At 39.3% G+C, this 22,764-nt stretch overlaps 1 protein-coding gene across 1 annotated transcript; it reads right to left on the bottom strand.

Annotated features, from left to right (window-relative positions):
* Nucleotides 1-322: 322 nt before the first annotated feature.
* Nucleotides 323-818, bottom strand: LOC130859036 (protein mago nashi homolog). The gene has a single exon (XM_057746273.1). The coding sequence runs from the start codon at nucleotides 777-779 to the stop codon at nucleotides 471-473; it is 309 nt and encodes a 102-aa protein (XP_057602256.1). The 5' UTR covers nucleotides 780-818; the 3' UTR covers nucleotides 323-470.
* Between the last annotated feature and the right edge of the window lie 21,946 nt (nucleotides 819-22,764).

Genomic DNA, 22,764 nt, shown 5'->3' with positions numbered 1-22,764 from the left:
AGGGCTCTCCTCACTCAGGAATGTATAAATAGAATCATTTAGAGAATTTCTATCTCTGAAAGTACTTTCGTATGATAAAAGAAAATTTTAGGAAACATTTTTGAGTCCTTAAAAACGCATAATGTAGGTGGCTTAAGCAGGATAGGAGTGGGAACCTCATGGTAAAAGATATGGAAAGTGACTTTCCTCATATAGGAAAAGAATACAATGACTTCTTTTTATGGCAATGATGTAGATTAGATAAACTGTCACGCGTCAGAAGTGCTGGAAACTATAGCTAAGATCCTTTTTTTTTCTTTTTTTCACATGTTCCGGATCTTTTTAATAAAAACTGCATTTTGTTATGTATTTATTAAAGACATCGTTTTAGTGTATAAAAAAAATATTGCCCTGATATACACAAAAATGTCTTGATAATGGTCATTAAAAGAAGCACTCCCACCCCCCTTGTGTCCACACCAATATTCAATCTAGATTGGCTTAATCTTGAAGTGTAATCCAATAAGACTGAAGACCAAACACTTCAGGTCCTGGACAAGATAATAAAATACTCGTAAGCCTTCTGGATCCTTGGATTGATTGACATCAATAAGGGAACCAATTTTTGATGTTGTGAAAGAAATGTGTTCGTCTCCAATGACAATTTCAAGCTCTTGCCTGCCCACTCGGTCAGGAGGAGGCCACAAAGCATCATCCTCTTTGGTAATTTCACTGTCATCAATTATTCTCTTCAGTTCCTCCATCACACTTTTATGTGCATAAGCCTCTTTTCTGATCATGACATCATTTTTGTAATTGCTGTTGTTGGCATATCTCAATTTCCCTTAGAGTCAGCTAGCCCCCTGCTTCTGCGGTTCCTCAGTATCTACAGTTCCTCATCCTCGATTCAACCAACTGTGGATCATGTAGTGCCGTAACATTTAATATTTTTAAAAAACTGCGCATAAGGGTCATGCAGTTCAAACCTGTGTTGTTCCAGGGTCAACTGTCTTGGTTTCTGCCTGAAACATCCCACGCACGTTTTGGGTTTTCAGCCTCTTTGCTGTTAATGCTGTCCAAAATGCCTTCTTGCCTCATCTGCCTAACCAACGCCTGCACATTACTAAAGACTCACACCCCCCTTCCCCGTGTCATCTTATGCAGGAAGCCTTCAGGCTAGGTTAGGTGTCTTCTTCCTGCTCAGGATCTTTTCTGTTTCTTTCTACCACGACACTCAATACACTGTCTTGTTATTGTTAACAAAACTTTCTCCACAATTGGGGCTTGTCAGTTCATCTTTGTGCCCCCATTTACTGGAAGTTTTCTGTCATCTTTGACTGCTTTTCCTTCACCATACCGGCCACTCCCCAAATCCTATCAATTGGCAAAGTCCCTTCAGTTCTGCCTCCAACAATACCCTAAATCCTTCTACTTTTACTATCACTGTAGTCCCAACCAACATCCTTTTTGTCTTAACAACTGCAACCATCTCCTATTAAGTAGTTTCCATTCCTGCCCATTCTGCACCTAATAATCACAATACTTTTTCAAGAACAGATTACATCTCTGCTTAAAACTTTCCAATTGCTTCCTGTTGCACTTAGAAAAAAATCCAAACTCTACCATGAACTATAAAGACATGGTGTGACCCCTGCCTACTTATCCAAAGTCATCTCCTACTTTTCTCCCCAGAATTCACTACTCTTCAGCCACTCTGGCCACCTGAAACATGCCTAGTTCATCTCTGCCCTACAGCCTTGACACTTGTTTCTCCCTCTGCCTAGAATGCTCTTCTTCCTGAGCTTCACAAGTCCGGTTCCTTCTTGTCAATCAGAGCTCAGTTCAGACATCTGCTCTTCAGAGTTCTTCAATGGCTACCCTTTCTAAAAGCGGCCCACCAGCAATTATTTCATCATTTTGTTTTATTCACTGACCACTCATCACTATCTCGAATCTTCTTTTTTGTTTACGATCTCCCAGCATGAGGATACAAGTTCCATGAGAGAGGAAGCCTGTCTATCCTTCACTCCTGCATCCCAGATTGTGGAACAGAGCCTGGCACAAGACAGGCGCTCAGGTAATGTTCGCTGAATGAAGCATTACGATCAAAAACGTCACTAAACAGAAGTCCCTGCACACGGAAAGAACCAGTGGGGTGGACACAGGATCGTTCCTTCCAAATCAGCGCCTCCCAGCCATGTGTCCCTTCTTCCTCCAGTTAGTTCCTCATACATTCCGGACCCCCGGCCTCCCCACTCGCCCCCCCCCCAGGCCTAGTCCTTGCTCCCGGGGGACGGGAGGTTTCTCTCACCATCCGGTCGGAACTCAAACTTCAGGAATTCGTGGCCAAATTTGCCCTTGTGACCCACGTAGTATCGCAGATAGAAATCACTCTCCATGGCTGACAAAAGGCCTAGCTAAGATCCTTTAAATATCAATACTTAGCTGATTCATGAGTGAGTAAAGGAAAAACCAAGTGACAGAAATGATTAATGAATTCAAATTATGTCATGTACTTTATTCTCCCCACTTATTATTTGGTAATGTGACTTATTTTTAAAGAATAAGTAATACAGGAAATAATTTGGAAAATGGAAGACTGATGAAAGAAGAGCAAAAGTAGTTGGTAACTGTTTGTGGTTAATTACGCTAGTTTAAACTTTTAATTGGGTGTGTTGATTCTGCATTTAATAAAAATTATTTCTTTCAGTTTTTTCAAATTATTATATGCTATCATAAAATGATAGTCTATTGCCGGGATGACTAGATTTTCTTTATAAAATATTTCATTCTTGCTGGAAAATATGTACTGTCTTGTGTTCTTTTAAAATTCCATTCAGATATGTTTCTTTAAAGTTCTTCTAGAAAATGTTTACTTTCAAGCTAATAAAACAGTTAGCTTTATTGTAGGATATTTTACCAGTGTGGTAGACTTCGTCAACTTTGGCCACTGAGCAACTGTATTTCAATAAAAATTTGGAGGTTTGAATAGGTAAACCACATGGAATTTGTTACAATGGTGAAATTATTCTGTTAGTTATTGTAATAGGGGATACATGACATTATGAATTTGTTGAAACCTATAGAATTTTATAACACAAAGAATGACCTTAATGTATACATATTAAAGAGGTCTCTGGCCCTCAAATGACAAGAAACAGAATCAGAAATTACAGAACTGAGAATATGGACCATTTCTTATGGAAAAGAAAATATAACTCAGGGTTCAGAGCCAAAAGCCTAGGGGACCAAGCAAAAAACCATGGAAACATACTGTTAGGAAGCAAACTTGTTCCATTCTAGGAACTGATGATATGCTTGTCTAGATTTCAGAACTTCTGTGGAACAGTGATTGTTGTATGCCTCCTGTTCCATGTTTTGGAAAATGACTATTTATTGACTCCTGTTAATTAAGCCCTGTGTAAACTCCTCCACTCAAATCTGAGTTGGCTCTAAGATTCTCTTTTAACCAATAGAATGCAGCAGCAGTTATAAGCAGTGGAGCCTTGCAGCATCTACCTGTCCCACAGCACAAGCTGCCCATCAGTTGACAGTGAACAGAGTTCTAATTAGCTCCATTCAATTGCTATAAGAACTTTTGATGAAAGACTATGTGTCACTTCTTTAGAGAATAATAATTTTAGGTGAATCACTGCTATTTAAATTGTTTCATTTATTTTTGTTTTTAAAGGCATCATAAAATTATTTAAAAATTCTGTATTTTACAGAGTCAAATGAAATACTGTCTATATCAAAGTACAATTCAAGATAATTTTTGATTGGGTGACATATGGTAAGGAGAAAATTATCTTAAAAAATTGTTGAACTCTGGGTCTGAATTGAAGAAAAGAAAACTTGAGGGAATTGAATGGCATTGCTGGGCAAGATGAATTTGTTTTAGAGAAGTAATTCATTACTTGAATTTAATCTAACCTAGGGGTTGTGTTTTTCTTCTTGTTTTTCTCACCCTTTTATTGAAACAGAAGGACTGGTTTCTTCAGTGAACAAGGAAATGACCTAGAATGTTAGGCCTGTGACTCTCGAATTTCAACGTGAGGGTTTTACAATAGAAATTCCATTATGAATGGCATCAATGCTTGATTATTAGCTATGGTTCTTTTCAGTCAAGTAGAGAAAAATAAGCAGCTCCACGAAATTCAGCAAAACTACATGCTAGTGGCCAAGATGATAAAGAGTATTTCCATCCCCTCTCCATTCAAGAAAACTCATCAGAACAACAACAACAACAAACAAACAAACAACCCATAAAATTTCTAATGCCTAAGAAATAAGAATTTAGAGCAGCCCAATACCTCCTCCATGACATAAAGTACCAGGGATTGTGTTGACATCATTAATCATTATTGACAAATACTATTTCAAAATGCTGCTTATAATATTTAAAGAGCTGGCTAAATTATACCTTTTCCTTCTGAGAAAGGTACTAAAAGTAGGGGTATCCTATGCATAATATAATTATTTTAAAAATGTCATCCTGGGGTTCCACAAAATAGAACCACCTAGTGTGCTTGCTCCAACTCAGGCTTACTGCTGTGGAACTCTTAAATTTGGCTGCTCAACAATATTTTCTCCTTTCCATGACAACACTCAGATTTTCTTTTGCAGAACAAACTCTCCCACAATTAGTCCATGTGACTGTTTTGAATAATACCATTCAACTTAAGGAATAATCATGAGACACTAGCCTATCAAATCAGAATTATAGTAATTGGTTCAGGAATTGGCAGGTGATCTAATCAGAACAGTGAATATGATAACATCTGGACTTCTCTTGACACTATTGTGTTTTCTTTCCCCTAGCAAGGTGCAGCTTGCAGAATGCAAACCCGGAGCTGCTGGTGATCATATTTTCTGTCATTTAGAGAGACTCTCCCTGGGGATGAAGCCAACAGAGAGGGGTACAGAGAGACAAATCTCTGACATTACTATTTGAATACTTGAATTCTGTCATTTTTGAAGCTGTGTTGGTCTCTGTCCTGTTCATTTTGTAAGATAAAAAATTATTTTATTTTTAAATGTTTGGATTATCTTTTAATTATTATAAACTCTGACTATAGTAGTCATCAAATCAAAATTTTTTGTATAGATTATATCAGTTATCCATTGCTACACTGAAAACAACAACAAAATCTCAATGAGTATTTTTCTTCTATATCTGTAGGTTGACAAGGGGGGTCGAACGATCTAGGGTGAGACTGGCTGTCAGTTCTGCTAATCTTGTCTGGGCTTTCATACTTTTTTGGGAGTCAGCTGACCTAAGCTGGGCTTGGTTGGATTAACTTGGCTCTGCTCCATGTGTCTCTTATCCTCCTCCCGAGACCAACTGGCTAGGTCATATTTTTCTTTTTTCTACTCTCATGGTGTATTTTTCTTCTTTCATGGCAATGGCAGAAGTGCCAGATGTGCAGGCCTGATCACACAGGCACTTTTCAAACACTTTCTGAGAAGAATTTAAGTTCCAGAGGAAATCACTGTTATCTTTATCTCAACTACTGAAATTTTTTATAGAGGCGAAATGAGGGGAAAGTATGAATAGAAAACCAAATCACAGAAAGGCAGCTTTTAAAGGCTAGTCCATAAACAAACAAACTTAGTATTCCCTCTGTGCTGGGTGTTTGGCTTGGCCCTGGGGAAACTGTGGCAGCTACTAGAGGTACAGAGTTGTCTATATAAAGCTGAAAGAGTACTTTGGAAGATGGATGATAATTAAATATTTATAAAATATTAATTAAATAATAGCAAATATACAAAGTGCTACAAAAGACAAGCACAAGCTACTAGGAGGACAAATAATAGACCTGTTTTCCTGTGAAATCCATCCATCACCAGTAGGAAGACAGGAAAGTGGCAAAGGTAAGAAGGGAAATTTTATATTAAAAAGTTGGAGTCACAGCTTTATTTTATAACTAGTCTCTCCTCCCAATTTTTTTGCGTGTGCCATTACTACTTAATCAGCCTGTCTTAAATTGAATGGATTCAGTGGAAGTCACTTCTTAGAACCATACTAAGAAATGTGAAAGCTAGGCCATTGGTAACAACTTCAATTAGGTCATAAGCTGGAATATGGGAGGCCTGTCAGATTTAACTTCCTCATTGATCCTAAAGGACTCCAACCTTCTAGAGAGTAAAGGCTTTTATATAGTATAATGTCTGCCGTATGAACTGTGTTGTGCATTATTATATGTGATTCTAAAACTGACTTTAATGAGTGAGACTTGTTGAAAGTTATAATCTTTAAATTAGAGGTAGGATTATAAGTCATTCAGTCTGGCAAGCTTGCCATTTTGGGTTGACTTTCCACCAAGTCAGAATCCTAACATAAATTCTGCCAAAAGAGAATTACTACCAACAAATATAGCTGTTTTTTTTTTTTTTTTTTTAAAGTCCTGTAATAGTGCATCTCCCCTGCTGCCTGTTTTCACAGAGTTATTGTAAGACTTTTATTTAGTTATTCAATATTTAATCAAGTGTATAATATTTTTTAATTTATTAGAAATGAGTTGATTGCCATGCTGATTTATTAAAGGCATTAAGTGTGATTTTCTAATTGAGTTTTTGATATTTTACCTGTTGTGAGCATTTAAAAAATTATTTAAACATTTAAAATCAGAAGACACCAATGTTTTTAATTTTGCCTAATCAATATTCAAAAAATATATAGACTGCCATTGAATAGTTGATCAAAACTTTAGTTTTGCCACAATAATAGTTATTTTTCCTTCATGGAACCATAACGTTTTAAAAGGCTTTTAACCTTTTAAAAGCCTATTTTTAGGCTGCTGCACTTATCAAATTTAACATTTAAATTTGATGTGGGTATTGGATGTCTATTACTGAGTAGCAAATTAGCGCAAATTTCGGGGCTTAAAACAGCACACATCAGTTATATCACAGTTTCAGTGGATCAGGGATCCAGTTATAGTTTGATTGGGTCCTCTGCTTCAGCACCTCTGAGAAGACTATAATCAAGGTGTTGCCTGGCAGTTGGGTTCTTACCTGGATGTTAGGTCCTCTTCATGTTCAGGTGGAAAAATGTATTTCTTGCAGTAGAAATCAGGGAAGTTTACTTCTTCTTCATGGCCATCAGGGGAGCATTTTTCTGACACTTTACCCACTTTGAAAGCCTCCTCGATTAGATCATCCTCAGGATGATCTCCCAGTTGATTAATTGAAAGTCAACTGACTAGTAACCTAGTCACAGGAGTGAAATCACATTATGTTCACAGGTTCTGCCTACACTTGAGGGGAGATTACAAGGGGGAGTATGAAGCTGGGTGGAAATTTTGGGGCCTGTAATGGTCTGAATGTGTCTCCCAAATTCATATACTGAAATCCTAAACCCCAAAGATGGTAGTATTAGGAGGTAAGGTCCTTGAAAAGTGCTTAGGTCGTGAGGATGGAGCTCACATACACGGGATTAGTTCCTTTATAAATGAAATTCTCGGGAGACCCCTTACCCCTTGTATCAAGTGAAGATACAGAGAGAAATCATTGTAACCTAGAAGAGGGTCCTCACCCAATGATGCTGGCACCCTGATCTCAAACTTCCAGCCTCTAAATGATGAGCAATAAATTCATGTTTGTGGTTTTAGTTACAGCATCCTGAATAGACTAAGACGGGACCATCTTAGAGTGCTGCCTACCACAGAGAGAAACTTCATCCTTGAATCCTTATAAAGAGACAAAGTGTGATCCATCTCTTCATTCCAAAAATATTTGTGAGTGACTATTATATGTCAGGCACTATTTTAGATGTTGGGGATATGACAAAGAATAAAAGAAGGAAGTTACTGCTCTTGTGAAGTTTACATTCTATTGCAAGGCAGCAAATAATAAATTAGCTAAAAAGCATACATATCAAATGGTGATAAATGCTGCGAAGAATAAAACGAAGGTAGATAGATGAATGGTAGAGGAGAGGGTGGGTAGATGAGGAAGTGGTGATCTGCAAAGTCTTCTGGGATGATATAACAGGTTTTGAGCCCATACTTGAAATCATGAGGGATTGAGCTATGTGGTCACTTGGACAAAAAGCTTTCCAGGCCAAGGTGAAAGCAAGTACAAAGGATGTGAGGTGGAAGACTGCTTGATGTGGTCTATGAATAACTAAAAGGCTAGTGAGGCTGGAAGGAAGGAGAGTGAAAGATTTTATTTCGAGTGAGATGGTAAGCCATTTGGAAGGTTTAGATTAGTAAATAACATGCTGTAATTTATATTCTAAAAGCATCACCTTGGCTGCTGTGCTGAGATTAGACTTCTGCAGGGTTGCCTCTCCCTCAAACCCCTTCCTCTTCACTTTTCTCTCTACTCTCCGCAGCCCAGGTATGACCCTTTGCACTTTTCTCCCTCTCTCTGTTCCCTGCACTCCCCAGTCCTGGCATTTCCTTCATCTTTCCCATAATCTGCACCACAAAAGCCTGAGTTGGGGAGAATATAAGGCTCTCCTAACAGAGTGAGGCATGTAAGAAACTGAGCAGAGATAAAATTCCCAATAGCGATCACTCTTTGCACAAATAATTGCCAGCATCTCTGCAGAGCCTAATGCAGAGCCTCACCCTAGGGTAAGCATAAGTCAGTGTCAAAAATGAAATAGCAAATCCAGAGGGTGGCTCTATGAAAGCAAAATCTGAGAAATCCTTTTCACTGGCATTTCACAAAGAGACCCTAGACCTTGAGGTATCATTAGTCTGATAGGAAGAATTCTTGGCACCTCCTAAATATGGAGGAATAAACAGCACTGCCCTAATAGGTCTTGGTCTTCAGGAAAAGAACATAGAAGTGCTTGTGGGTCTTGCTTGGGCCTTAAGGCCCTAAGTTCTGGGCCTTTTCTTGGCTCCTTTCTTGACAGTGCCTTGGAGTGTCTGTAAAATCCCTTGAGGGAGCAGAGGACTCCAGACATGTAGACAGCTGTCCCCAGGTACATCATGATTCACACTTTAATTGAATCTCACTTGCTAGGTAAATGCTATACTCAAAATTAAATAAAAAATTAAAAGGAATAAATTGGCTATAAACTCTTGGTGTTTTCTGATTCTTGGGTTAACCCCCCATAATCTTGGAATTTTGTATGTATCCCAAAGTAGTAATTTTCCACACACATGACTTCAGGTTGTAAATATCTGATTGAACCATTACTTCTCCCATCCCCTGCCAATTCTCTTCTTTTCAGCAACACAACTCTTTTAAAGAGTGATTCCTAGTAACCTTGAAATATAAAGCAGGTAAGAGCAGATGAAAGTGACCTCACAGTTTAATTAATCCTAATTTGGATAAAAACGTGTCACTGTTTAAAGAAACTTAGAAGAGAAGAAGCACACCCTGAATCCTCTGTTCTCTTCATATGTATGTATGATGGATAATATTTTCATGATTTTAATTCTGTTTTCTACATTTTTTGCACAATTCTTAAATTTAGGCAATAAGTTATAAGAAAGATATAAAAGGATTTTCATTTTTGGTCAGAGTAGATATGTAGTCAAAAAACCTTGGGTCCAAGTCCCAGCTCTGCCGCTGACTGCTTGTGTGACTTTGGCCATTCACTGGGTGACCCTGAACCAGCTTCCTAGCTGGAGAGGACTTGGCCACAGTCTTTGCTGTTCTTAAATTTTGGAGACAGGCTGCTTCTGCTGCCCTTATTGCTGCTGCCTATTAGAGAAGCTAGCTCACCACCCTGCGAGAAAGGTAGGATTCCAAAAGTGGAGATAAAATGTGAGGAGAGAAACCTTTGAAAAAGGGATGAAGGATGGCAGAATATGCTGCCCCAAATGTGCCACTTTGGCATAAGGATTATTTTGAGAAACATCAGACACAGGAGAGGCTCTGAAAAAAGTAAAAATTATCCTTTTAGAAGGGAAATTGACATTTATAAAGGAAATCTCCATTTGTAAGTGTGTCTTTCTATACCAGGAAGAATAGGATGATTCTAAATCACAAAAGAATGTCAGGGGAGAAGTCATCCACCTAAATCTGTACACCAAGCCTTATTCTTGTTAACTGGTGCTTTTCCTGGTCACCTCCCATAACTGGTCTCCCCCAACACCCTTCTTTCTTTTGTCTTGAGTTGAAGATGATATTCAAGCCTGAGTTCTAAGCCATCTCTGAGAGTTATTCACTTTTCCCTGGGTATCTCCCATGTGTACACGAGGTGTATATGCTGATAAATTTATGTTCATTTTTTCTATTTTTAGTCTGTATGTTGTTACAGGATGCCCAGCTAGGAATTTAGAAGGGTGAAGGAAAATATTCTTTCCTCCCCTACAGGGGTTGACAGATTTGGTGACAGAATGTGGATAGTAAGAGGCTGAGAGGGAGAGATACTCTGGAGCATCCTTGGGACTTTAAAGGAATAAGAAAGTAGAGGAAAGGATTTTTTTAAAACTTCGTAATGTACTTTAGGTTTCTATTTGTCTACTTCTAGACATACAGTTTGTTACTACATTTTAATTACTTGTAGTTTTGGAAAAGTATTTCTTTACATGTGATAGTATCCAGGACTGGGCTGTAAAGGACCTGAGAATTTATTTGATTTATAGATGAATGAATGAATTAATCAATGAATGGGACTACTTTGTAAATTGTCATTTGAGTCCACTCATTGGTTATAAATAACATTCTAATCACACTGCTCCATTTAACCAAAGTCCTCTGACATCCTTTTTGACTTTTGCTCTTGCCCCACTTCTTGATTTTGTTTTTCTTCATGGAGAAAAAGGAAAAAAGATAAAGGGAGAAAGGAAGATAGTAAATGCCAATCAAAAGAGAAGGGTAACGTTACACTGTTTGAAAACTAAAATGTGTAGAGGAAGTCCCCCTCTCATTCCCCTTATTTTCAGGCAACAGGTCCTCTCTCTTTCACAGAACCATTCCCTCATCGCAGAATAGAAATAAACTTCTTCAAAATACACTTGCTTTTGTGAGGTAAATACAAATCTAAAAAGGAAAAAAAATGGAATTTTCCCTGGAACACAAAGGAAAAGAGCCTTCTCCCCTTCCCTTTTCTTGGAGGGTTTACGTTAGAAAACTTTTATTTATGTATCCTTTCTTTGTTCCTTTGATATGTATATAAATCTTTTTAAAAGTTAAAAAGCCTTTTGCCAGCTTTATAATCCAGAAATGTCCTTTTTCAAGGACTTGGGAGCCATCTCTTTGAAATGTAAATATCAAGGAAGAGAGAACCCCTACCTCCCCATCTTCCTGGGAGATTAATTTAGAAAGCTGGCTCCAAATTGTGACTACCTGCCTCTCAGAGGGAACTTTTCTTTTTCCTTTTGATAAAGGCAAGTAGTGAACACAAATGGCCACTATAATTAGCAGGTGAATGTAAGATGACCTATGTGTAAATGGGTGGTGCTATCAAGTTCTCCTACTTGAAGACTAGTTACTGCTTATGCTGGGAAAGGCAGTCTCATATACACACAGCTTTTTGACTCCCAGTAGCTCACATAAGAATGGGTGTTGGGACTGGAACACTTCTTAACCAAGAGTAAAGTGTCCTCACAGCCTGTGCTGAGCTTATCACTTTGCGTGGGAGTATCTTTCCCTGTTTTAGGCTCAATATGTGCTTCTCTGTTCTACTTAAGCCTGTGTGTTATGTGTTACCTGGCCAACTCCACTACTGTCTCCACCTCCTGTAGGGAGGGGATGGGATCCTTCATTCTGCAACAGAAGAGGGTGTGTGTGCAGGTCAGTTGCCCTGCATTAGCTGCTGGGAGGGACCCAGCAGCTATAGGAGGCTGATGCCCACTGCTGAAGCCAATCTTGCTCTGTCTCTTCTCTGTGAACAAAGTGTTGTTGCATGCAGTGCTTGGCTGTGTTAAAGAACAAAATTCAACAGAGTAGATTTTAAAATCTAATTGGTTTTCTTTGGATTCATGAATTGAACAACATCTAACCTGGCAGATAGAGAGAAGCTCCAAAGATCAGTACAAGGTGAGAGATCTTTATAGACCAAAGTAAGCAAGAACAAAGAAGTTTTACTGGGTATTGGCTGACTGGTTAAAGCAGATTTACTTTTCTTGTGTGGAACAAAAGGACGTCTTGGAGCCGGGTCAGGTAAGCCAGCAAGTGTTGATTGCTTGACCTCGGACTTCCTTTTCTGGGAGAGCCAGCATAGAAACCTGGCTAAGTTTTGGTTTACTGGAGCTTGGCATGAGTGTCTCCATCTTGGACTTAATCTGGTTACTTTAATAGCTGTGCTGTGTTTCTGGTGACTCTGATACCAAGATATAGAGGGCAGAAGTGTTTAGACTTCTGTTGGTAATAAGCAACAAATGCCATTTGCTTGACAGCTTATCTTGTGATTATGTATGTGGGATGTTGTATTTGCCTGGCCATATAAAAAGGTAAAATTTCACGCAGTTTTTGTAGTTTCTTTAGCGGGTTGCCTGTGATACACATCTCATGCTGGTTTAATGCTTATTCAATAATAAAATTATTTTCTTTCTCTTCTACTTTTGTGGGGGGAGGTGTTTATGGATTGGCAGGAAATTTCGTTTGTAATTACACTTTCTCAACACTTTACTTTGTGTCTGTCCATTCTCACTCCCTCACTTCTCACACACACATGAGCACACAGGCTCCCCCAAATTGAGCAAATACTGAGCAGAGAAGAAGCAGTGGGTCTGAAAAATGATTTATTTTACAATGGTAAAGGAACGAGGACAGAAAGGAGTAAATAATGCAAACCGATGCTAGCCAAAACTGTGCTAATACTCCACATCCCATTTAAAATGTAAAATAGATTCTCTCTTAAGATTATTGTTTTTTTAAAGCTCGCAAATATCTAGTTTGTATTCAAGCAGCAAGGTGCAGAGAAAAAGTAGAAAAGCAAAAAGATAATTCAGTAGTCAGTGGCCTGCTAACCACATTTCGGTGAGTCCACAGTCCTGACCTGCAGACAGATCACACTCTGGTCTTTCCTGCAGACCAGCTCCTCCAGGCCTTCAGAGTTTCCCTGTATCTAGTGGGAAAGAAAATATTCGGAGACGGGCACTGTATGGTCAGGCCACTCAAGATGGCTGTTCTTTTGTTCTCTGTTCGTCCTCTGCCCGACCAGTGCCTGCTTCACCGGCATCTGAAGCACATGTGTGAGCTTCCTGTGTACTTGCCCCAGGCCCCAGCTAGTGACTGTCCTTATCAAAGGGGTGGTGAGGAGCGTGCCCCTCTACTGGTTTCCGCGGTAACTAATAAACCCACCTGATGTCAATTCCCTTATAACTAGTCATCTCTCCTGCTTCCCGGGAGCGAGGACTGCCACAGTGTCCTGCCTGCCTGCACCACACACCGTGAGCTGCCGCTCTAGGACCTTGCTTCAGACGTGTACGCTACCCCATCCATTAAACTACTGACATCTCTGTCGCTGACTCTAGGCTCTTTTTTTGGGTTGCAGCTGGGCAAGCACAGGGCTTGTAGGCCTGTGGGTTGCAGTCCAACAAGTAGAGTCTTTTAGCGCTCAGAGAATATTCCGCTGCTCCTCCACATTTCAGGATGTAAGTCACTCTCACCAGTGGAATTGAAGTAATTTGAGAAATTAAAAGAGTGTGTGTGTGTCCTCTTCATGCTCTTTCTCTCTCCTCCAGATGGCTGGATTAGAAGGATTTCAAGATACAGAGTTGCAAGAAGGGAGTTACCTCTTGAATAAGCACTTGGAATAAAATGACTTGAGGACTACCCAACCAAAATTAGGTTATGATGTGAACAAGAAATATAACTTTTTGTTGTATGCTGATATTTGTGGTTTAGTTGTTATTCTGACTAATAGAGGCAGGAATTTATGACATTTCACAAAAACAAAATTAGAATGATTTATTTATTACCTAAGATTAGATAAAACAGGGTTATTAATTTGCTACTGGACCAGAAACTCACATGAACTACCTAAGCTATGCAGACCCAATGTTAAAATAATCTAAATATCTGACTGTAGCTCAAATAGCTTGAATTGATTAGAATTTCTAAAAAATATTTAAGGCTTTGCCCTCCACATATGTAAGTTACTTCCCTAAATTATTAAGTCTAAAGACAAAGCTCTTGCATTTTTAGAGTTTTTTTTCTTTCAGTAGAAACTTTTTTTTTTTAAATTTATTTATTTATTTACTGGCTGTGTTGGGTCTTCGTTGCTGTGCAGGCTTTCTCTAGTTGTGGTGAGTGGGGGCTACTCTTCATTGTGGTGCGCGGGCTTCTCAGTGCAGTGGCTTCTCTTGTTGTGGAGCATGGGCTCTAGGCACATGGGCTTCAGTATTTGCAGCATGTAGGCTCGGTAGTTGTGGCTTGCGGGCTCTAGAGCGCAGGCTCAGTAGATGTGGCACAGGCTTAGTTGCTCCGTGGTATGTGGGATCTTCCTGGACCAGGGATTGAACCCGTGTTCCCTGCATTGGCAGGTAGATTCTTAACCACTGTGCCACCAGGGAAGTCCATCAGTAGACACTTTCTTAATTTCCTATTTTCTAGAAACTCTGATATTTGTACTGTCCAGAGCAGGCAACTTTAGTTCTTTGTCGCACACCTCATGTTGGTATGAATTGAAATTACACTCCAGTCCCATTCCCTCATATTTAAGGCAGTATTTTTAACCATGATTCGGTCTCTGTTTCACCTGTAATATATGAGACACACAAAGAAATAGAAATGCAAAGAAACTTGACAAATATTTAATGGATATAGAATAATTCAACGTACATATTTTAGATGGCACAATGGATCAACCCTCTTTATTCTCTTTGTTAAGATATGATTTTCTTATCACTCTTGAAAGGAAAAAACCCTAGTATTTTATTTGGTAACTAATTAACATATGGGTCTCTGAGACCAAGTAGACAATATACAAATGGTGCTGTTTCAATTCTATTTTCCATAATTGGCATGCCAGCTTTCCCCATTAAATATCCAATGCAGGAAGCCACCCTACAACTGTTTGTGTTTGAAAGTGCTTGAAAGCAGCAGCAGACCCAGGTTAACCTGGTCCATAAAAGAGACATTAGTGTAGCACCAGCTCCTCCCAAGCTTCTCTTCCCACTACCAATACTCAGAATTCCATTTTATGAGTAGTGGTGCCCAGACCAGAAGCATCAGCATCAATTGGAAACTTTTTAGAAATACAAAACTTTGGGTCCCACTCCAGACCTGCTGAATCAGAAGCTCTATGGATGGGGTCCAGCAAGCTGTGTTTTAACAAGCCTTTCAGGTGATTCTGATGCTAACGTTTGATATTTGCTTAAAGCACTGATACTTATCAGACACGTATTTATTAATGGAATATGGAAGTTCAGACTAAATTTGATGAGGAATGGAGGAAAATAATAAGAGGTATATAATCTTGAAGTGGGAGGAGTCCTGACGAGGTGGCAAAGAGTAGGCTTTTCAGGGAAGCAAATGCCCCGGTTTGCTTTATGTACTTTCAGCGAAAGCAGCCAAGCCACGAAACACTTGGCTATTATAGTGAGTTTAAGATGGAAAATGAGATGGGGAGGGATTGCACGTTCTGGAACGAACATGTTAGTGGACGTGTATGCATCCAGGCATCCCGCTCCGGGACACCCATCCTTTCCAAGGGAGGGAGGTCTGGCGTCACCCCATCCTTTCCAAACCCTGCAGACCCTGCAGACCCACGTGAGCCAAATTGGCTCAACGTGAGCCACATTGGCTCAAGTCTGCTCTTCCTCCCCAAGCAGTCTCTGCAAAGGCCTATGAAATCTTGGTGGTGCAGGAATCTATCACTCAAATGCTGCAGGGCCAACGCCAAGGCAAGATGTTATATGGGGAGAGATGATTGTAGTAGGATTTATAGAAAATTCCCTTCTTTACTTGCCTTGGGTGATGTGCTTCTTTATCCCTAACTCTGGGAAGCAAGAACAAAGCTGAATAGACCTTGAATAGGTTCAGGTTTTAGCTTTTGAAGAAACCATTTTCTCAGTGTGCTCTTCTTATCATAAGGGATCTAGATTCTCTCGGGGAAAATAGTGCCATATTATTAACAAATATAATAGTAATAATTATAAGCATTGCTCCTCAATCATTAATGTGCATGAGAATCCCTTGGGGATCTACTTACACATGCAGATTCTGACTCAGCACAGCTGCATTGGGACCCAAATTGATGCCAATAATGCTGAGTCCCTGGACCACAATGTGAATATCAAAGATACCAAGAATGAAAATGGCACCAAGTTTCTTTCCCAGCAGAAGAAAATAGAGTGTCAGTCTCATTAGCAACTACAACTAGCAAGAAGCTATTTTCTCTGCTACTCACTGTTTCTCTGGCAAAAGAACTTTGCATAAAGTATTATGGCTTCACTGAGAACACATAAGCATGATGTACAGGCTAATTTGTACAACAGTTCTGCATGGCAACCAAAGAATAAATGGACATGTTTTAAATTCAGAATCAGAAATCACTTGTGATTAATGGAAGAATAGTTAAACTTCTGTCATTAGTTGTGGAAGTTTAAGTTCTCAAGCCAGCTTCTATCCTGTGACTCTGTAGAGCTCCTGGAGAAGCAATCTGCTCATCAAAGCTTGGGACAGCAATTAAAGAGGTCATTACAGCCAGTGTATACTAGAAAATGGCAAGACAGGATACTTTCCAAAGTCTGGGAAATTGGATCAGTACTTTCAAATTTAACAGGCCCGCCAGATCAGAAGTCCTGACTGTCAACTGAACTCTAATGCTGATGCTTACTAGCTATGGATAATTAGCTGTAATGAAGGTGAAGGTGAATATAGTGTAATGAATAGATGAAGAGCTTCTAAAAATTGAGTGGCTAACCCTGATTTTGCATGCTGATGGGATATTATCCATTTGCATTTTAGTGGCTGTGATAGTCAAATCAAATTCTCTCCTTTTGAATTGTACCTAAGACTTCATTTATGAAACAAAACAGATGATTCTAGGGTTACATAAACAGGGTGAAGATCAATTAAAATAATTTCCTTTTTACTGTTTCGTACTTGACTCATGATAACAATATACATATTTGCCAAACAAATAAGTAAATATTGACCTTATTTTAAAGAGGGAGGCACTGTCCTAATGTCACATATTTTGATGGTATTTACTGAATCAAAATTTAGAGTGAGAGGCTTCCAGTGTTGTGCAAAGAAAGTACCATGCTGTTCTTCTGGAAAAAGAAGATAGCTTAGAAAAGGAATAACAAGAAGAGTAACCAATCATGAAAGCAGCAGATATATTGATCTAGTAATTATTCACCATAGCTCAACTTCAATAGAGTTTTATTCTTTTTGGCCGTGTAGGGTCTTAGTTGTGGCAAGAGGGCTCTTCATTGCGGGGGTGCGTGGACTTCTCTCTAGATGTGGCATGCGGGTTTTCTTTTCTCTAGTTGTGGTGCATGGGCTCTGTACTTGGTGCACTTGGGCTCTGTTGTTTGCAGCACACAGGCTCTCTAGTTGAAGCACCTGAGCTCAGTAGTTGTGGTGCAAGGGCTTAGTTGCCCCAGGCATGTGAGATCTTAGTTCCCTGACCAGGGATTGAACTCACATTCCCTGCATTGGAAGGCAGATTCTTTACCACTGGACCACCAGGGAAGTCCCCAGTTTTTTGTTTTTGTTTTTTTTATTATTCACTTTATGGCCTGAAAATATTTTCATTTATCCTACCCTCTTAGATCTCAGTTGTATATAGATCTGTTTGCAGAAGTTGTGAATAGGGTGAGGTCGGAGCACTTGTGGTAGGCAGAATTTCTAGTTCGTCGCCAAAATTTCTCCCCCCTGGTGTAACGGCCCTGTATAATCCCCTTCCCTTGCATGTGGGCAGGACCTGTGAATATGATGGGATTTCACTCATCCAACTAGGTTACTAATTTATTTTACTAGTTTAAGGTACTACATGGAAAAGAGTTTAAATGAATAACTCTCCAATAGAAGATACCAGAACTCCTTGGACAAGTGGCTAATTTCAGGGCTGGACTAGGGAGAATACAAGATTAGTCTGAAATATACTGTGGTACGATAAAATAATAAAGTGCACAAAAATGATGGGAACGTATTAAAGGACATGGGCACTGACGTGAAGTAGACACCAATAGCCAAATCAGTAACAAAATTTATAATGATAGTGGTGGATTAAATCAATTGAATAAAATACGAATCCGAGTCCACAGCGACAAATAAGTTTTAAAAATCAAAGAGAGAGAAGTGAAACTTCTTCTTAATAGTAGAATTCCAAAGATTAAATGTAGAGGATGATGAAAAAAGAAAATTCTATTTGGCAAATACGTTAATGATTGCTTCAGGCGAGAGTCATCAATGGATGCTAAAATTAGTGGCTGAACGTGTGACAGAAAACAAAACCCTGAGACGACATGGTGTTCACATCTCCCCATAAGGCACAGAGTAATTACAAAGGCAAAGAGTAATTTTATGGTGGAGAAAGCAGACACTGCCTGTGGTGGGTGGAGTTGTGTTCTCCCTCCTCAAATGCATGTGTTGAAGTCTCAGGACCTCCGAATGTGGCTTTATTTGGAAATAGAGTCATTACAGGGGTAATTAAGAGGAGGTCGTATTGGAGTAGGATGGGAGTTTATGATTCCATACGCTGGGGTTCTGACGAAATGGAGAAAGTTGGACATAGATGTGTGCAGGGAGGAGGCCATGTGAAGATGAACGCAGAGATCAAGGTGATGCTTATGCGTGCCAAGGGACACCAAACGTTGCCAGCCGCCTGCCGGAAGCTAGGGGAAAGGCGTGGGACAGATTCGTCCTCCCAGCCCTCAGAGAAACGGACCCTGCCAACACCTTGATCTCAGACTGCTAGCTTTCAGGATTCTGAGACAATTTCTGGTGTTTAAGCCAATCGATTTGCTGCAATTTGTCACAGGCGCCCTAGCAAACTAATACAAAACCCTAGGTGATCATAGTTGACAGGACCAGTGAGAGAACAAATTGGACATTATGTTCTCCTTATAGAATGCACCAAGAAAGACACAGTATCGCTTCTGTGAGATTTTGCCAAAAATGAAAAACCTGAATTTTGTAATGATGAAATGGCAGATATATTCATATTAAGGAACATTCTATTAAAAAAAAAACTGGCTAGTATCCTTAACATATGAGGATGAAAGTCATGTCATGAAAGACAAGGGAAGGCTGAGGAATTGTTCCAGGTTAAAAGAGACAAATGAGACATGACACATAAATGCAATGGTGGAACTAGCCTAGACCTGAGACCAGAAATAGCAGGTTAGCGGGACTATTGGAAAACTTGAATGAAGTGTCTAGGTCAGCTAATATTATTGTATCAATATTAATTTCCTCATTTTGATATTATGATAAGATATTAATATTTGAGTAATCTTGATAGAGGGTATACAGGAATTCCTTGTACTATTTGTTCAACTTTTTTGTGTCTGAATTTTTTTCAGTGTGAAAGTTAAAAACATTAAAACAAAAACAAAAGCAAAAATAAAGTCACGCTATAGATGCAACCACCAGAGAAAATTTTTTTCCTTATTGATTGGCAAATTAAATGCTTTCAATTCTGTGAGGGAGTGGATAAGAGGAAATTTTGAAAGGTTGTGTGTTACCCTCATGGCCTCAGGCAATATTATAACCAAGTCATCATAGCCCAGTGATTTAGCAGTAAGAGTCAAAAACTAATACCCCCTTCTTATGCCATTTTAAAATTCTTTCTCTGAATATTTTTTCCGATTTTTAATTATTTTAAACTCCTCAAAGATAAGAATGATATCTTCTGATTATTCACAATTACATTTAAACATGGTGGCACTGAAAGTACATTTCAAAATCCTGCAGAGGATTTCATTACATCACATTGATAGGTCACAGAAATGTTTATTGACCTTTTAGATAATGGGGCTACACTGGTGGTGGACAGAACAGCTGATGAATGAAACCAAATGATCTCTCAACACAGGGTAGCCTCTCCAGCCACAGTCCTGATGAAGAGAATTTAAGTCTCTTTTCAGAAACCAATAACACATTTGGACAGAAAGATCAATGGTACACACAGTGTGCCCACAAGATAAGGCAAGAAATTTCATCCTCTTAAAATGACAGTTTTCAGACTTCTATTGATACACACACTATACTTCTAAAAACTTAGGTTTCTTTTTTTAGGGATGGCTAGTGGGGTTTGGAAATGTTTCAGACTGTAAATGAAGTCTATCTAGCATGGAGAGAAATGGTTTCTCACAGTGGAGTTGGGTATTTGGTGTTGCTACAACAATACAGCAGCAGCTGGTAGGGAGCATCTGCCATCTGGCACAATTAATTTATAGTTAAACTTCTGAGTCATTGTCTGCAATTTAGAGCAAGAGAGAAGCTGTGCACGGAGACATTCAGATGGGTAAAGTATGAGAAGAAACATGACTTGGGTTGTGTTCTCTAAAAGGGAAAAGAGTTTCCATACCTGTGTGTCCATTCACTTTCCATGGGTGCAGGATAAACATCTTTTGGTTCTATCAGAGTGTCCGTTGCTTCTTGTGGCAGACACAGCTAAACTGACCCCCAATGAGTCATATCCTCATGCGATTTCCTCTCCTTGAGTGTGGGTGGGTCCTGTGACTTGTTTCTAACCAGTAGAATATGGCAAAGGTGATGGGATGTCATTCCCTGGATTGGGTTACCTTATATAAGACTTCCTCTTAGCAGACTGGGTAGAGAGATGCCCCTTGCTGGCTTTGAGTAGGTAAGCTGCCATGTTCTGAGGGCTTGTGGAGAGAATTGAGAGTGGTCCCTGGACAAGAGCCAGCAAAAAAGCCAGGAACCTCAGTCCTATAGCTGCAAAGAGATGAATTCTGCAAACCATCTGGGGAAGCCTGGAGGTTGATCTTTTCCAGCAGTGCCCCAGATGAGAATACAGACCTGGCTAACACCTTAACTTCAGGTGGTGAGACCCTGAAGCAGAGACTCCAGCTAAGGGTACTCAGACTCCTGACCCAAGGAAATCTATGAGATAATAAATGTGTGCAATTTTAAGCCATTACATTTGCAGGAATTTGTTACACATCAGTAGAAAACTAACCCTCCCTCCACCCAAATCCTTACATTACCGTGAAAGGCTTGACCTTACTTCAGGTGATAGCCACGTATTTGTCCTTCACAAGAGGCGTGGAGTGCTTCCTGGTGGTACTCCGTTTTGTTTTTCCACATAGACAGGAATGGTAGGTGCTACATTGTAAATTTAAACTTAATTTTACACAAACAATGGCACATTCCTGAGCACTAAAGATCATAAATTCATTCTCTGACCTAAGGAAATGCCTGTGGCAAAAATTAGTGCTCCTCACCAAACATCAGATGTTTCTCCAGATTTCTCACCCCCTCCCAGGGGCCATGTGACATACGATCAGAAATGATGTGTTCATTTCCAGATTGGGATAGTGGGAAACCTTTGAATGATGTCAATGCCTTTTTTCCTTGTTTGGACAACTGCTGTGGCCACATGTTCCAGATGGCACAGCTAAAGATGATGAAAGCTTCCTTCAGCCCATGTCCTGGAGATGCCTTTAGAGAAGAGCCCCTGATGACCAGTATGGTGGAGCTAGCATGATGGAGAGATAAAGATTTATTGTCATAAATCACTGGGATTTGGAGGTTGTTTCCACTGCACAATCTAGCCTATCTTTATTAATTTAAATGCTGTCATATTAAGTTTAACACACAGGATAAAACATTGTTTTACACAGAGAAAAGAACTAAAACACAAAGAGCTAGGATGGACTATATGCCAGAGGTCAATAGTGAGTATTTCTGGTTGGTGAGCTGGATGTTGAGAGTACAAGTGATTGCTGATTTCTCTATCATATGACAAAATTTTCCAAAATATCTGTGGTGATGAGGCTAAGGGCAGGTTGTGGCAAAATATGCCAAAGTGGCATGGTGATCATTTTGAACTAAAATTACTTAAGAAACAGCCAGTGCAAGAAGGACACTCTGAACCTCCCTTGTGCCTCCTGAAAGCAGAAAAGAAGTCTCCCATGTGAAAGGTACCCTCCCTGTGCCAGGGGGTAGAGAGACATCCTTATTGCCAGAGATGGGGACTTCTGGGCTGAGAAGGCTGTGTAAACAAACTCTGCTTAGATTCTTCATGTAAATGTTTCTTTGTCTTGTCAGTTCTTCACAAATTTATTGTTTCTTTATCTAAAAGGCACAAAAGCTGCCGGCTTTGGTCACTTTTCTGAGTCTTATATCTTTGGGGTCCCTGTACGTACACAATTAAATTGGTTTTTCTCCTGTAATCAGTCTCATTTCAATGTAATTATTGGATCAGTCAGAAGAACAGAGAGGATCCAGGAAAACTTTTCCTCTCCAGCAGCGGCAAATACAGGCATAGACACACACACACACACACACACAATTATCTAAAAAATAAAGTTATTGACTGGAATCACTAATGAGATACCTTAAATGTTTGTCTACTTAAAGTTTTCTTTATACGTTTCCTTAAATACTAAGTTCTATCAGTCTCCAAGATAACATGCCATCTTACACCCAAATAAAATGAAAACAGTTTGATATTACTGTTAATGTCAAATTTTGTCTATTTTTGAGGATTTCAGATATAAAATAAAGGAATAATAAATAGTAATAAGGGAATAATAGTAATAATAGGACAATAATAGAGGAGAACAACAGTATGATAAAATTGTCTTACTTATGGAAGCAAAGCTGTAAGCTCTTACTCTCTTTATTCTGTGCAAGACTCTGAAACACCAAAGGCTAATGAAACCTACAAAAGAATGCAGCAACTGATTAGATGTGTAATTTCTGAAAATTTAAGAAATTCTGACA

Source organism: Hippopotamus amphibius, chromosome 8, assembly GCF_030028045.1.
Source record: "Hippopotamus amphibius kiboko isolate mHipAmp2 chromosome 8, mHipAmp2.hap2, whole genome shotgun sequence".
Classification (NCBI taxonomy): Eukaryota; Metazoa; Chordata; class Mammalia; order Artiodactyla; family Hippopotamidae; genus Hippopotamus; species Hippopotamus amphibius.
Note: the sequence above shows the minus strand (reverse complement) of the source record. Positions and strands in the feature narration are given on the sequence as shown.